We start from the raw sequence: 14924 nt of genomic DNA, 5'->3' as shown, positions 1-14924 counted from the left end.
CATCGAGCAAAATTCATTATTTCGAGGGGGCCTCCCGCTGCCACTTCGTTACGTAGAGGTCTCAAATACGTGTGCTTCTATGGAGTAACGGTGGGGAATAGAAAAACTTCATTATATCAAGAAATTTGTTATATGGAGGTTCGTTATAAGCAGGTTTAACTGTAGTGTCCCCGAAAGCGACAGATGCTCGCGGCTATCACGTACTACGTCATGCACATGTTCTGGTCAATTTGCGTTCTGTCTTAACTTGAGACACGCAGCGGTACATTCGCCACCACTCGTAATTGCACCATCTCGCATGGCGGAACGAGCTTTAGAAGATAACGGCAGTTGTAACGGCAACCGAAGGTGAGGTCCTCAAGCACCCGCATTGCGATTCGTCGAGTTCTCACAAAGATGGCGGTGAGCGCGTATCGTCTCTTTGTCATGTCCAGTGGTGGGAAACCTGCGCCAATTGCGCCAATCTGCGCCAACTGGCAATTGCTGCTCCACACTGCTCCAAAAGGGTCTTTTTTGCCTAATTTGCGCCATTGCTGCGCCACAACGTGGTGTTAGGAACCGAAACTAATGTTTCGTGGACAGCGCGCTTCGTGAGTGGATGTACGTCGTGGTCGCCATCTTGAGCTGCTGCATTTGTTAATGGCACCACTAGCGTCCCAGTCGTCGTGACAGCCGACGCAATCCAATTCAATATCAGTGGCAACGGTACAGCAGCACTAGCACCCTAGCTACCCTAACAGCACTGCAACCGCGCCGCAACCTTCGCTTTCTGCAAGCGATGAGCACTCCTCGATGCTGATGCTCTAGCTGTCCTGGCAGCGGACGGATGTGCGTTTGTGTTGTCGCCTAATAAAACCGTGCAGTATGGTTACGACAGAGCTACGCTTGCTGTGCCGTACGCGTACGTTTATCGTAATGGCGTGAGTGTAGCGTGGTTTCTGTGTACGATCCGCAACGATAAACTTTGCAACAGCAAGCTGATTTCGTTTCTACAAAGCGGTGCGCGTGTGAACGCGGTCCGGCACAACGAGCAGCAACGATCGGCGGCTAAATGCGTGCAGTAGCCTTAAAGCAGCGCGACGCGACAGGCATGCGTCGGTGGCCGCCACCTTACATTCGTTCTTTCCCTATGCTTGCATCGCTGCAATCGCGCGGAAGTAGGAATCATTTATCGACCGATTTCCGCACTTTCGAAAAGAGACACTGTGGCGTCAGCAAGTTCAGCGGCGCAGTAAACTTTTATTGCGTAAAACGTTATCGCGGCACGCAGTGTAATTGTGTGTGTTTGTGTGTGTGTGTGTGTGTGTGTGTGTGTGTGTGTGTGTGTGTGTGTGTGTGTGTGTGTGTGTGTGTGTGTGTGTGTGTGTGCGTGTGTCGGGTGTCCCAGCTAACTTGTGCCAAGGGTTAAAAAAATGCAATATTAGAGGCAGTTGAGTGAAATCATTTACATATTGCTGACAGCCACCTTGCGCACTACAGATATTTTTTTTGTTTTGTAAATAATGTGTTAATTAGGATATATATTATTTAACTCAGTTGCTAAATATTGACTTTAGGCAAGAAGTGGGATTTGCAAAGTTCGAGAGCGTCTTCAGAAACCTCCCTTGCATTATTTGCGATAAAGAAAGCCTCACGTACACCATTTCTTCCGAGCTGCAAAGAAGCCCGAGAAATACGAAAAAAAAATAAAACACGTGACTAGCGCTTTCGCGCGCCGCGATTGTGCTGCTCTCAGCCGTGGTTTGATCGAACGAAATCAGCTGCGGCCGCGACTCACCGGCTTCGTCACAGCTAGTTGCAGCGGTAGGCCGATAAGTTGGCGGTAGTTTCTTGGCCTGTGTCAGCCAGTTGGCGCTCGTGACGGTGCAAGTTTTAGCGAGCGCGGGCCAAGCAACAACCGCCAACTTATCGGCCTACCGCTGCAATGGAGCCGGCGAGTCGCGGCCGCAGCTGATTTCGTTCGCTCAAACCACGGCTGAGAGCAGCACGATCACGGTGCGCGAGTGCGCTAGTCACGTGGATCTTTTTTTTTTGTATTTAGCGGGCTTTCTTTGCAGCTTGGCTAAATTTCTAGGCAGCTTGGCTAAATTCTAGGCAAAATTTTCTTCCTCGGTGTTTTCATGAAAAGTCCGTGCCTGCTCCAAACACAGGGGTAGCTGCTCCAAAAGCAGATTTTTCCTGCCCCAATGGCTGCTCCAAAATACTGGAAGGCATTCCCACCACTGCATGTCTGATAGCCAAAAACCTTGCAGATTTCTTGCAGATTTCTTGCAAAAACCCTGCAGAACAAATTTGTCCTGGCAGATTCTGGCGACCCGTGGGTAGGCAGAACTGCCCAGCCAGAGCAAAACATTCTGTAAACAAATAGCGCTAGTAAACAATTCTGCACTTTCTTTTTGTCAGAGATTATTATTTTGACCGTAAAAACTTCCCTCTCTTTGGAAGTATTCACAGAAATATTCAGCAGGGGTTCCGCAAGGTGTTTTTGTAGAGTGCTGACAGCCAAACCTCTGAGGAGCGCGCCGGCGTTATCCTACCTAGAACACAGGAGAGGCACGCCAGATAGAGGGCGACTCCGTAACTCCTCGCCCTCAATATGTCCAATGGCGGGTAAAAATACCGTTCAGTATAAATGAACGAATTTATATACTTTTACGCAGAATTTTCAAGGGGATAATTTAGGAGTTTGATACAGACAATAATTTGATATATGTGGGTTCAATATGTCCGTGTTCGACTGTACACCGTAATTGGCACAGGTCACATAATTAATAACGTGGCATGCCTGTCACATACATTGTGAAACCCTTTCCCACAGTGACAGTGTGGCACATATCCGCGTACCGCAGCCCACGCAGATATGCAGGGTGATTCCACGTAAGATCGAAAAAACGATGGCTGGTCGACCTCTTCAGTTTATTTCAAAATTTTATATATTATTGCCTGACGAGTGGAAAGAAGAGATCCGCAATTTGTTTTGCGGCCAAAAATTTTTTGAAGCACAGGAAATCAATAATGACGAAGAGGTGGAGCAGAGCGCTCATCCGCTCTGCTGTTTTGGCCAACTTTCGTTATGAATTGCACGAAATATATTAAAGTTAGGTAGCTGAAATTTCTTTAACTAAATATATGCATGTTTTTGCTTCTTCTCAGCTATTTTTAGTTTTTATGTGTAGCGTAGATGTTTTTATAAAAACCTCAAAATCGGCCCAGGAAACGTCATTTTCTTTACTTTGAAGGTCTTTATCTCAAAAAAGCCTGGTAGCAGAGCAACAAAAATTTCGCGTTACGTTCTTCGCATACTTATCTACCAAACAGACGAATCTTATATTTATATAACTTTTCAGTAAAGAGGAGATACAATCGGCCTAAGTTGAAGAAAACACTGAACAATGGAAACTTCTTACTACAATTAAAAAAAAACAATTTTTATATTTCTTAAACTTTGTCCACTTATTCTCCTCCACGTCAGCTTTCGCAATCATTAAAAACATATTGCATAATTTTGATTTACTAATAGTTATGGCCCCTCCAATCAGACCCTAAGGCAAGGATTGGCAATTACGACTTCTCGCCCAGCAATTGTATAAAATGCAGGCATGATTGAATTTCTTTTTATTAAACGGTCAGCAGTACCGAAAAAGGTATCGGCGGCACTGAAGACGTTAACATTCAAATTATTTGGTCACTGCAGCGGCCACGAGCGCGGGGCTATCAAGCAGGCGCGCGCGTACCCGCGATGTTCGTTGTAAGAGACGGCGCAGTGAGAGCTCGTTTTCGCATCCTCAGACCGATTGAGTTCGAAACAGCAACACCTCTCGGGTGACTTGAACGCACGTGCACTGGAGCTTCGCAATTCTATCCGCCCTCTGTTCGCATCGCAGCTAGGCACTGATAACACGGCGGAGATGGAAGCAAGATGAAAACTCTATAAGGGAGCTATGAGCGCTCACTTCACGTACGCTGCTGCCAGAGAAACTGTGCTGGGCCAGTTGCGATCAGTGGAAAGCATGAACGTGGCGCTCCAGTGGCAAAGCAAAATATGGAAAGTCAAAGGAAAGAAAAGCATAACTATCGGTAACCGGATGCGCTTGCGTGTCTTAGATTTCGGCAACAGAAGGCCTGAACTGGCCGCGCGTTCGGTCCGCTGTTGACACTTCATTCGGCGCCGATAGTTCTTGCGCTTTGCTCTTGCTCTACTCCTCCTGTGCGTCTCATGGCGAGAAAGTATAGCTCTGAATTAATGTATTGTGGAGTCTACCTTTCGAAGCACAAGAAGCTTAAAGGAATACTGACACAGATTTTTTAAAAATTTCAGATTTTTGCTCTAAATAAAAATATTGGTGTTGAGAAACCTAAAATGACTATTGTGGTGCCTGGGAATGCATCGTATATATTTTAATTAGCGCCACCTTAAAAAGACACTTTTGGTTTCGGTGGCAAGTTTCATAGCAGTGTGACCTCACGGGGATACAGAAACTCGCGACGTACTAGCGGCAAATCCGTCATCTGCTCGTGGTGCACATAAACAACGATGAATGAAATGTCGTCCAGTGACCCTGACAGTGATTTCTACGATTTAGGCTGCATGCAGGACGCAGAACTCGCAAACTCAGGGGAACTGTCTTGACCCGTCAGGATAATGTCCTTGCAGTGGGGCTGGCTTGCAGATGCTCAGCGACGAAAAATTCAAAGTCAAATTAAAATACTTTATACGTGTTCTCGGACTCCAGTGTGTGGATAAAGTTGACACTGCATACCAATGAAGCAAAAAATGTCCCTTTTGCGATGTCTCAATATCGTGTCAGTACTCCTCTCATTATTGCAAAGAAGCCAAAATTTTGCAGAGTTACCGATCTAGACATCAATGCCTTCAAAAAACCTTTAACACCCGAAAGATCAGTGACTGTCAGTGAGACGGACTACTTGTGTTACGCGTGCTTTTGCTACCAGTGCAGTGAAAGATCTTCACTGAACGCGCTGTTGAACGATGACATTCTTATGCTCCCTGAAAAAGAAATCGACGTCGTTGACCAAATCACTGCGACTACCGGGGCATGTGCGTTTAAGTCACCCGAGAGGTGTTGCTGTTTCGAACTCAGTCGGTCTGAGGACGCGAAAACGAGCATTCGCTGCGCCGTCTCTTACAACGAGCATCTCGGATGCGCATGCGCCTGCATGGTAGCCCTGCGCTCGTGGCCGCTGCAGTGACCAAATAATTTGAAAATTAACATCTTCAGTACCGCCGACACCTTTTCTGGTACTGCTGACCTTTTAATAAAAAGAAATTCAATCCTGCCTGCATTTTATACACTTGCTGGACAAGAAGTCGGAATTGCCAATCCTTGCCTAAAGGTCTCATTGGAGGGGCCATAACTATTAGTGAATCAAAATTATGCAATATGTTTTTAATGATTGCGAAAGCTGACGTGGAGTGGACAAAGTTTAAGAAATATAAAAAATGGGGTTTTTTTTTAATTGGCTTCTGAAGTTTACATTGTTCGGTGTTTACTTGAACATAGCCCGATCATATCTCTTTACTGAAAAGTTATATAAATATAAGATTCGGCACTTTGGTAGATAAGTACGCGAAGATAGTAATGCGGAATTTTCGTCGCTCTGCTACAAGGCTTTTTTGAGATAAAGACCTTCAAAGTAAAGGAAATATCTCCTCGGCCAAATTTGAGGTTTTTTTTATAAAAACATCTACGCTACACATAAAAACTAAAAATAGCTGAGCAGAAGCAAAAACATGCATATATTTAGTTAAAGAAATTTCAGCTACCCATCTTTAATATATTTCGTGCAGTTCATAACGAACGTTGGCCAAAACAGCAGAGCGGATGAGCGCTCCACTCCACGTCTTCGTCATTATTGATTTCCTGTGCTTCGAAAAAATTTTTGGTGGCAAAACAAATTGTGGATCTCTTCTTTCCACTCATCAGGCAATAATATATAAAATTTTGAAATAAATTTAAGAGGTCGACCAGCCATCGTTTGTTCGATCTTGCGTGGAATCACCCTGCAAGCACATGCCACAGGTGATTCATAGTCTGTGTCAACCCAGGAACAGTCAAAAACAGACATAGCAAACTTTATGAGCCACATTGTATGGATTAGACTAGAGAACAACCTACTGTTTGTTATAATTTTTTTTATTTTAAAGGGACACTAAAGAGCCAAACGATTTTTCTCGCATTAGTAAAGTAGTCTTCCACGATACCGAAAACACCACGCTTGCTGCGAGAAGATGCTTAATAAGCGAGAAAACGCGCGAGAAGAAAATACAGGTGGCGACGCCACCATGGAATTTCCGCAACATTTGCCGTGACATTACATATTTTTGACGGCGCCTGCTTGGGCCTACGTAGTTTCTAATCGGGTAAATCGAAGTACATTATCCTATGAGGGGGCCAGAGACTTGGCATAACGAGTTTGTGAAAATTTCGTCGAGCCAGTGGCACCAAAATACATTAAATGCTCTTTGAAATCTTTTACGTCACGAATTACAAAGTTCGGCGCGAAATTTAAAAATGAAACTTTGAACTTGGTTTTCTCCTCTAATAATAAACTTAAACCTATGGTTGTGAAACAAACTACACAATTGTTATCCGAGCACACTTTATGAATCTAAACCAATTCATTGTTTCTCTTTAGTGTCCCTTTCATGCAGTAGACAGATGTTCTGCAACAATCTTCATCCATCAACCATGCCATACAGTTTGTAAATATCGATGGTACACTAACATCAGCTGTGGTGTTGGTGCTTGTCCAATGTCATTTGTGGGAAGTTGCAGTGTTGGCGTTCTGTTTAATAACAATGTAATAAACTTTACATATGTACAGTCGCGGCCACTGTTAGAGAGAACACGGAGCGGGTGACCGCGCTCTGCGGAGCGCCACGAAGGGCGCCGTGCGAACTATTGCGGCGCAAGCGCAATCAGCGCCACAGGCGGAGTTAGCTGCGCGTCCTCTGCTACGGTGCCTCCCACTTCGCCTCGAGTGGCGAAACCTAGATTGCGTGCGTGCTTTGGAATACACAAACCCTGTAGCAATGGCGCGTCAATAGATCCTATTCTAAATCAGTTATGAAAGCGCGCAGGCATGCTGTGTGCCTAAAATATTAACTGCGGCTTTTACTTCTAAAAGTTCCCTTTGATCACAGAGGGTGGGTTTCAGTATTGGCGTGCTAAGGAAGTAAAAAAATCACACGACAAACAAGAGATATATATATACGATGAAGCCAAGACCACAGCTGCAAATGAAGCTTAGATGATGGTCTCCTTCCTTTCGGAGACAATCGAGGCAGCAGGGTGCAATGTCCGAACCAATGACGAAGGCGAATTTTAGTACCTGGTTGCATCTCCCCCGGAGGCAATCGCGGCAGCCATCCTATGTGGCAGGGAACTGTATAATGAATCCACAAGGGTGGCATCCAGCTTAAGGCGTTGCCATTCAGCGTGGACTGCTCTCCAAAGGCTGTCTCTTGACATTCCATGGAGGGGCTTGGATGCGAGTGCTGCTTTCATTTGGCCCCAAATATTTTCAATAACATTGAAGTCTGGTGACGGGGCGGCCACTCTAAAACGGTGATGTTGAGCTGGCGTAGTAGGGCTTCAACTTTCTTCGAAGTGTGCACAGGCGAACGGTCGTGTTGGAATACAGGACCAGTCCCGGAGAAGTGCACCTTTGCAAGTTCGCGATGGGCCACTGTGGTCAAAATTTCACAGTACAGTAGAACCCCGCTGTTACGTTCCTCACTGCTGCGTTTTCCCGGCTGTTACGTCGTTTTCCGCCGGTCCCGGCATAGCTCCCATAGGATACAATGTATTGGGAACCCCGCTGTTACGTCGTAACTGTCTGACCGTTCCCGTATGATACGTCGCGAAGTGCGCTCGGAGCCGACGGAATGACTACCGAAGAGAGCGGCCATGGTGCATTTTCACGCAGCTTGGCCTGGTTTGACCGTAATATTAGCCGCATGAGAGGCGCAAGCAACAGGATTTTTCAATTGATGCAAACAAAAGCATGGCCTTCGAGATTCCTATTGCAAAGATGGCGTCTATGACGTAATTGCTCGTGAAAGCAAGGCCTTCGAGATTAGCATTTACTATTGACAAAGTCATAGCCTTTGAGATTTGCATTGCACAAACATGGCGTTTATGACGTAACTGCTTACGAAAGCAAGGCCTTCGAGATTGGCATTCACTTCTGCCATCGCGTTGGCGTAGACTCATCATCATCATTATTTGTCGGAGGACGGGAGGAGTTCGAGCTGGTTGGAGCTCGCGTGGTCGTGCGCGCGGTTTGCGGTCAGACTCGCCGCGCTGGTCGTGATTGCGTGTGCTTAGTTCTTTCATGCCTGCAGCTGTCGGTGTTAAAAAAATCACATACGTTGATTACATTTCTGTGGATGAGGCCGTCCCCAGCTCCGCGTTTCTATCCATCGACTAGATCGCGGCTGAGCGCGCCACTTTTCGTGCTGCTCGTAAGCACTGAAATAAAATTCTGTACCACTAAATATTTGGTCGTTTTTCCTGTTTTTCGGCTCTTACGTTTCCCGTCTCTTACGTTTATTTCCTACGGTCCCTTCAAAAACGTATCAGCGGGGTTCTACTGTACTTGTTCGCTGTGAACTTGCCGTCGATTCTCACCAGAGGTCCGAGACCGTCTTTTGTGATCATGCTCCAGACACTTACAGTTGACCTTCCGCTTTTCGAGACTCTTTGTAAGAACATTGGCTGGTACCTGCATCAAAGAAAAAAAGAAAAGAACATTTGGGTGTCTAGACTACCGATTGTGAACGCATAAAATAAGGAAACATACAAATAGCTGAAGCCGTTACGAACTTGTTCAAGCTATGTTTAAACTTGCAGTGTTTGAAATGCCTTTACGATTAACCGCAGTCTCATAAGTCATTGCGTTCTTCTAAATGATTTCGGTGCACGTTAGTGATTCCTAGGTGGTCAAAATTAATCTGGAGCCCCTCCCCCCCTTTCCCTACGACGCGTCGCATCGCCTGTGTAGCGTTGGCCGTTAAACCTCATAGTCAATAATCGTCATGAAAAGGAAAGCATCCAGGAGTCTCGAGATGTTTGCATGCAAACGGAATGACACACCCATTTAAACGTATTGCCACGCCCACTTCTTGTCTTGTTTTGATGTATTCGGGTTTGACCGGCAGGGACGGTTATCAACGCTCGACGCTGTCCGCGAAGTAGTGTTCTAGAGGCGTCGCGATTGTAGTAGATCGGTTTGTTAAGATTGCGCCCCGCACGCGAATGTTCCAGTTTTGTCTAGAGATAACGCCGCCACCAGCGATATTGCTGGAAAGTTCGATAGCGCCTGTATAAAAGCCGACGCGCTTGATCGCTTGTCAGTTGATCGACGGACGACGCCCTGTTCGCCGCTATCATTGTACAGCGTGTATTGCTGTAGTTCTAGTTCTCAGTTTCTCGGCCACAAGTTCGGCCAAATAAACAGTTTCATCTCGGACGTGCTGACTGTTGTCTTCGTCGACGTCACGACCACGTGACAGTATTCGCAGTACAAAATTGGAAGCCCATGCTGGAAGCACATTTCTTTCTTACAAAAAGCACGTTTGCAAAAACACATTCTCGTGTAGCTTACCGGGTGTTGTCAGGGCGCCAAATGATGTAGTGAACGTGCACTCGCATGATGTAGTGAACGTGCACTCGTCTGTGAAGACGACTTGCTTCCACTCCTCAGTTGAACGTTGCGCATGCTGTCGAGAAAACTGCAGCCGTTTTTCTTTGTTCTGAGCACGAAGAAGAGGCTTTTGGGCTGCAATCCTGCTCTTCAGACCCGCTTCCCGGAGGCGTCGCTTGACCGTTGTCACGGATGCTCTCAAGTCGAGGGTATTTTTGATTTGCTGAGCAGAGAGACCTGGCTTCACGGCTGCCGCCGCAACGATCCAAACATCCTCTTGTTCAGTTGTAACTTGAGACCTCGGCTTCCGCGGAGCATCCTTCATCCGGCGGCATGATTTAAATGCTCTTACGATCCTGTTGACTGTCTTGAGCGTTCTTCCCGTCGCTTCGGCGATTTTTCGCTGCGACCTACCCTTGAAATAGAGCTCGACGATTTCCCAGCGCTCATTCTCGGGAACTCTGACCATGCCGGAAGGTATTGCTTTGACGAAATGCCACACTAAGAACACATGCAGCCCCTTTTAAACTCATAACGAGCAGAGTTTTATCAAAAGTGGGCGTAACTTTCGTCGCCTAAATGCGCTGTTTGACATGTGAAGCATCCAAGGCACACGCTGTTAATCTTATGCCACGTGCTCTATTTCCTTTTGTAACCAAGTGAAATTTCAGCGACCAACTTCATTTTGCGACGAAAACGAACGTCTGAAATTCGAAGCCGAATACTGGGTGTAGCATCAACGGCGCACCCAGATAACCCAGTTCAAATATTTTCTATCGAGCTCCATAGCTACAGTATTTTGAACCAGAGCACGTGCAGCGAAGTGGGAGGCACCGTAGCAGACGACGCGCAGCCAACTCCGCCTCTGGCGCTGATTGCGCTTGCGCTGCAATACTTCGCGTGGCACCTACTTGGTGGCCCGAAGAGAGCGGCCACGCGTGCCGCGTTCCCTCTAACAGTTTCCGCGACTGTACTTCTATGACTCGTAAGCTATAGTCTAGCATTGCTTTTCCCTCGGGAATATGCCTACAAATGCTGCTTAGACAGTGCTTACGCCTTGTTTTGATAAACGTTTGTGTTTCAACACGTGTTGGCGTTACATTGGACAGTGAGCTACAATTTACATGCCAGTGTAATCAGTGTGCCTGAAAAGCCACAATATGCACACAATTACTCAATTTACGCAAAGATGTCAATTTGCTTTGTAATACAGTAGAACCTCCTGATACGTTCCCGCATAGTACAATTTCCCGGCTCCTACGCTCGAAATTGCGAAAATTAAAAATAACCCAATACAGCTGTGTGTAACACGTTCCGATTAATACGTTCCCGGAAAATACGATTATTCGGCAGCAACGTTCAGCACCGCGAAAAACTGCGGTTGTATGATACGTTTTGTACTCAGAAACTCATTCAGGTGTGCGAAAAGGGCCCTCTCGTGTACTTGTGAAGCGTGAAGTGGCATACAGCCGCAGCGCAGTGACGGTGGCTTCTCCGCAGTGCATTTCCCCCCTCCGCGCTTTTTCTGTTTTGCTCAGTTGTCCCCTCCGCGTCTCTTCTGAATTGCTCGATCGCCACTCTCTGTCAACCACACACCAACCCGAAGGCAGGCGGCGACGCTGGCCGTCAAAATCTTGAAGCGACTCTCAAAAAAAATAATTCTGTAGCACTTGGCACGATTCTGCTGAGCATTGCAAATCCTTCATCCGTAGCACGGTACATAGATTCACACTCGTTTCACACACTTTTGTTCAGACCCCATGGCTACAACAACAGCCGGGGAACTAACAATGCGGCCCAAAGAATGGAGGCTGTCGCTCCTCTGGCCTGCCATGGTTCGGTACAAGACCTATGGAAACGCACATGCCGCCGCTGCACAACACGCCGCGACACGTAACCATAGCAACACCGCCATTGTCCCAATTGAACATGGCCGATAATTTCTCCCACACTTTTCTCCTGGGGCGTGTTCGTTTTTGGGTTGCTTTGCCCATCGGACGGCGCAATTTGAGTCGGTGTTTGTTTTTCTCTGGCTGGACAATTCTGCCTACCAGTGGGTCGTCAGAAGCTGCCAGAAAAAATTTGTTCTGGAAGATATCTGGAAAATTTCTGGTTATCAGACGCCAAAATGAGACGATGCGCACTCGCCGCCATCTTTTTGAAGACTCGACGGATCGCAATGCGGGCACTTGGGGACTTTACCTTCGGTTGCCATTACGCCATGCGTTATCTTTTAAAGCCCGTTCCGCCGTGCGAGATGGTGCGATTATGAGTGGTGGCGAACATACCGTCGCACGTCTCAAGTTAACACAGAACGAAAACTGAACAGCGCGAGTGTGCGACGTAGTATGCGATAGCCACGAGCAGCTGTCGCTTTCGGGGACGTTTGTCCCTTTCGCAAGATTTCGCATATCGTGTTGTACTGGGATTGTTACGTGCACTGTGCAGAGTTGAGCTTGGTAAAGGGCCAGTAAACAAGCCCGAGGTCGAAAAATTGTAATGAGAAATATGCGCACTTTTGCTATGTGAACATGCTGCCCCAAGAATTTTGCGAATACGTGCTATAATAAGGAAGTCACAGGGGTTAGAACATCCGTTTCAGCTGGTTTCAAATTTTTGCGCGGCCTCACCACCCTCCTCCGCCACAGGGAGAGGAAGGTGCAGCCCGTCATCGTGACTCTGCCCACTTCGGCAACGTGACACGACGTCAGCAGTTGACGTCATCGGCAAGCTCGATCAGCCGTAATGCACTTCCGCTTGCTGCAGCTCCTGTTTGTTTATTGTTTGCATTGTCGCACGTTCTCCGTAACTTGACGGGCAGTTCTCGGCTCTACGGTATTATTAAACCTTTGTGACAGTTCACAGTGCAGCAGGAATGCACGCTTGCTTTCGAAGACGACGAAGGGGCGCAAGACAAAAGCGTGTGGAACCCTGTTTGCCGCACGTGCAATGGTAAAGCCAAGAAAGCGCGACCAGTCCGAGATACCGGAGATTCCCCCTCTCTCCGCTCGATTTGCAGCCGACAACTGAACCACGCTTCCCCCAAGTGTTGCTCGTGTCGAAGGCGAAGTGCTTGCAGGTGCCATGCAGTGCGAGGAATATATGCGCGACAACCCGACAACTGCGTGGCCGAAACCGCATCACCGCAGGGCCAAGAAACGAGGTGCAGTTTCGTAGCGGTGGGTGGGAACAGGAACTGGCGTTAACTCGTTGAGACCTGGTTTAGACCAGTCGACGAGCTCAGTGGTACGTCAAGTTGCCCATGGCCAAGTTTGCGTCACTGTGCGTACGAGGGGGATTGGTCACGCGAAGGAAAGAGGCGCGAGAATTGTTTTTCGAAATGGAGGGTCTGCGTGGCACGCAGCGCTGTAATATTCGGAAAATGGGATCGCTGCGGTCTACTGTACGAATTGGCGAGCTTGTTTGGGGGGTGTAAAAAAAAGTAGGAGCCTGTTTACTGGCTCTTTAAGTCTTTAGCAGAGCAGCTGTTTTCTTCACGGACTGGGACGGACTGGACTCATGCGATGCAAAGTTCCGTCTGCTGACACGGCGGTAGCGTTTCTTTACGTTTGCTCTGGCTGTCCCAGAGTTCGATGTTGCAGTATTCGGGTTGTCTCGGGACGACGGGATTTCCGGTCAGGGCCGGAACTAGCTGGCTGACCTCTGGCTGCCAGCAAGATGCCAGGAGTTCGAAAATCGAAGAGTCCCTCCATGTTTTTTGAGAAATAAGTATTCTTTGGCCTTGCACCTCAGCATGGGCTTGTCAGCCCCAATTTTTACTGGATTTGGATCGTACATTTTCCCTGATCGTACGTTTATTTTCCGCGTTTTTTTCGGAAACGTATCAGTAAGGTTCTACTGTACTTGCTCATAGCCATAAAATGCGGCAAGGTCAGCTACTCACCAACTGCTTCGTGTGAAATCTATTCCCACAATGCGTGGAATCTGCTGAAACTTTCTTTGTTTCTTCATTTCACTTTTTCATTGGAAACATGGGTGGCAACGAATGTGACGGTGGACACGTTGACACTGATTTTGCCTCGCGATACTGCCGGCCAGTAACAGTGTAGCAGAGGAGGATTGGTGCAGTCATAATTAGGACCGATTGACTGTATTCAAATAAAGAAGTTGACGGGGGGTGGGGGGGGGGCTTCACCGTGGGAATGGTGGCTTGTCCTTTTCTTTACGTCACTCGGTTTGGACACATTCATATATACTAGACCTGGACGCTATTCAGTTGGTGGTCTGATGCGGTTGTATTCAAACTGGGTTGCTTGCTCTGGGATGTATGCAGCAACCGAGCATAGTGCCTTCAGAGGCTGTGAGTGCTTTGTGTCTCGTTACAGCAATGAGCCCCTCAACACACCCGTGGTGAAGAAACGAGAGAATGGACCCCGCACCCCGACGCCATTCAAGAACGCTCTTGCGGAGCTAGAAAAGAGGGGAGGACCCATCGGCCACCTGGTGAGCATGATTTGTTGCAGCATTATGTGCGCTATAACCACAGCTGGGCATTACTGGATCACTCACAAAAAAGTGCACGAAAAGGCACCAAACTGTATAGTGGTTTGTACTGTTTCAGTTGTGCCATTCTCATTCATGATTAGATTTGCCAACTAGCTCATATGTATATCCTACTTCATGGCACTTCAACATAATTATTGAAGAAAACCACTGACCTGACGGGAAATTTTGTTTGGTACATGTAGCATAGACTTCATGTCATATAGCACACAGGGTACAATAACAAAAGAAGCACAAGACAACACTCAGAGTGGAGTCCTTCCTTTTTATGGTTGTTCCTTCTGCACTATACCATGAACGAGCAACCAAATTTCTGCTATCTTCTAGCGCAATGATACTATTACAAAAAAATGAGATACAGTTGAAATTCGATCTAACGAAACCCGATTTTTCACAGTTCCTGATATAACAAAAAAATTTCCGTTCCTCAGCATGTACTCATAGGGTACAATGTTGTCATCAACCTGAATTAATGAAACTGACTGGGTGCCAAACTCGATTTAACGAAGATTTTTCTAAATTAAGCTTCACATGGCCATCTACCTGACCTGCATCACCCAGACATGGGTGTCTATGTCCAGGCTGCTTTCGTGGACTTTTCTAATGCGCAGACGTGGGTTAGTGGCAAATTCAATGCCTTGTAGCTTTTGGGTGTTGCTACGTTACATCTTGAGACTTCAAAGGGCCAAAAAATTCTTTTCTCGATTTTACGAACTTCCTTCTTTAATTAA

The 14924-nt window shown here is 47.0% G+C and overlaps 1 protein-coding gene across 1 annotated transcript in view; it reads left to right on the top strand.

Annotated features, from left to right (window-relative positions):
* The window catches only part of LOC119406058 (myb-related protein B), a 167586-nt gene that overhangs the window by 119393 nt on the left and 33269 nt on the right, over window positions 1-14924 (top strand). Inside the window, exon 13 of the mRNA XM_037672903.2 lies at window positions 14016-14133. Coding sequence (XP_037528831.1) covers window positions 14016-14133 — 118 coding nt within the window. The remainder of the gene's footprint in view (window positions 1-14015; window positions 14134-14924) is intronic.

The sequence above is a fragment of the Rhipicephalus sanguineus genome, chromosome 9 (assembly GCF_013339695.2).
Source record: "Rhipicephalus sanguineus isolate Rsan-2018 chromosome 9, BIME_Rsan_1.4, whole genome shotgun sequence".
Taxonomy (NCBI): Eukaryota; Metazoa; Arthropoda; class Arachnida; order Ixodida; family Ixodidae; genus Rhipicephalus; species Rhipicephalus sanguineus.
The sequence above is the reverse complement of the archived record's forward strand: the minus strand, read 5'-3'. Positions and strand labels throughout refer to the sequence as shown.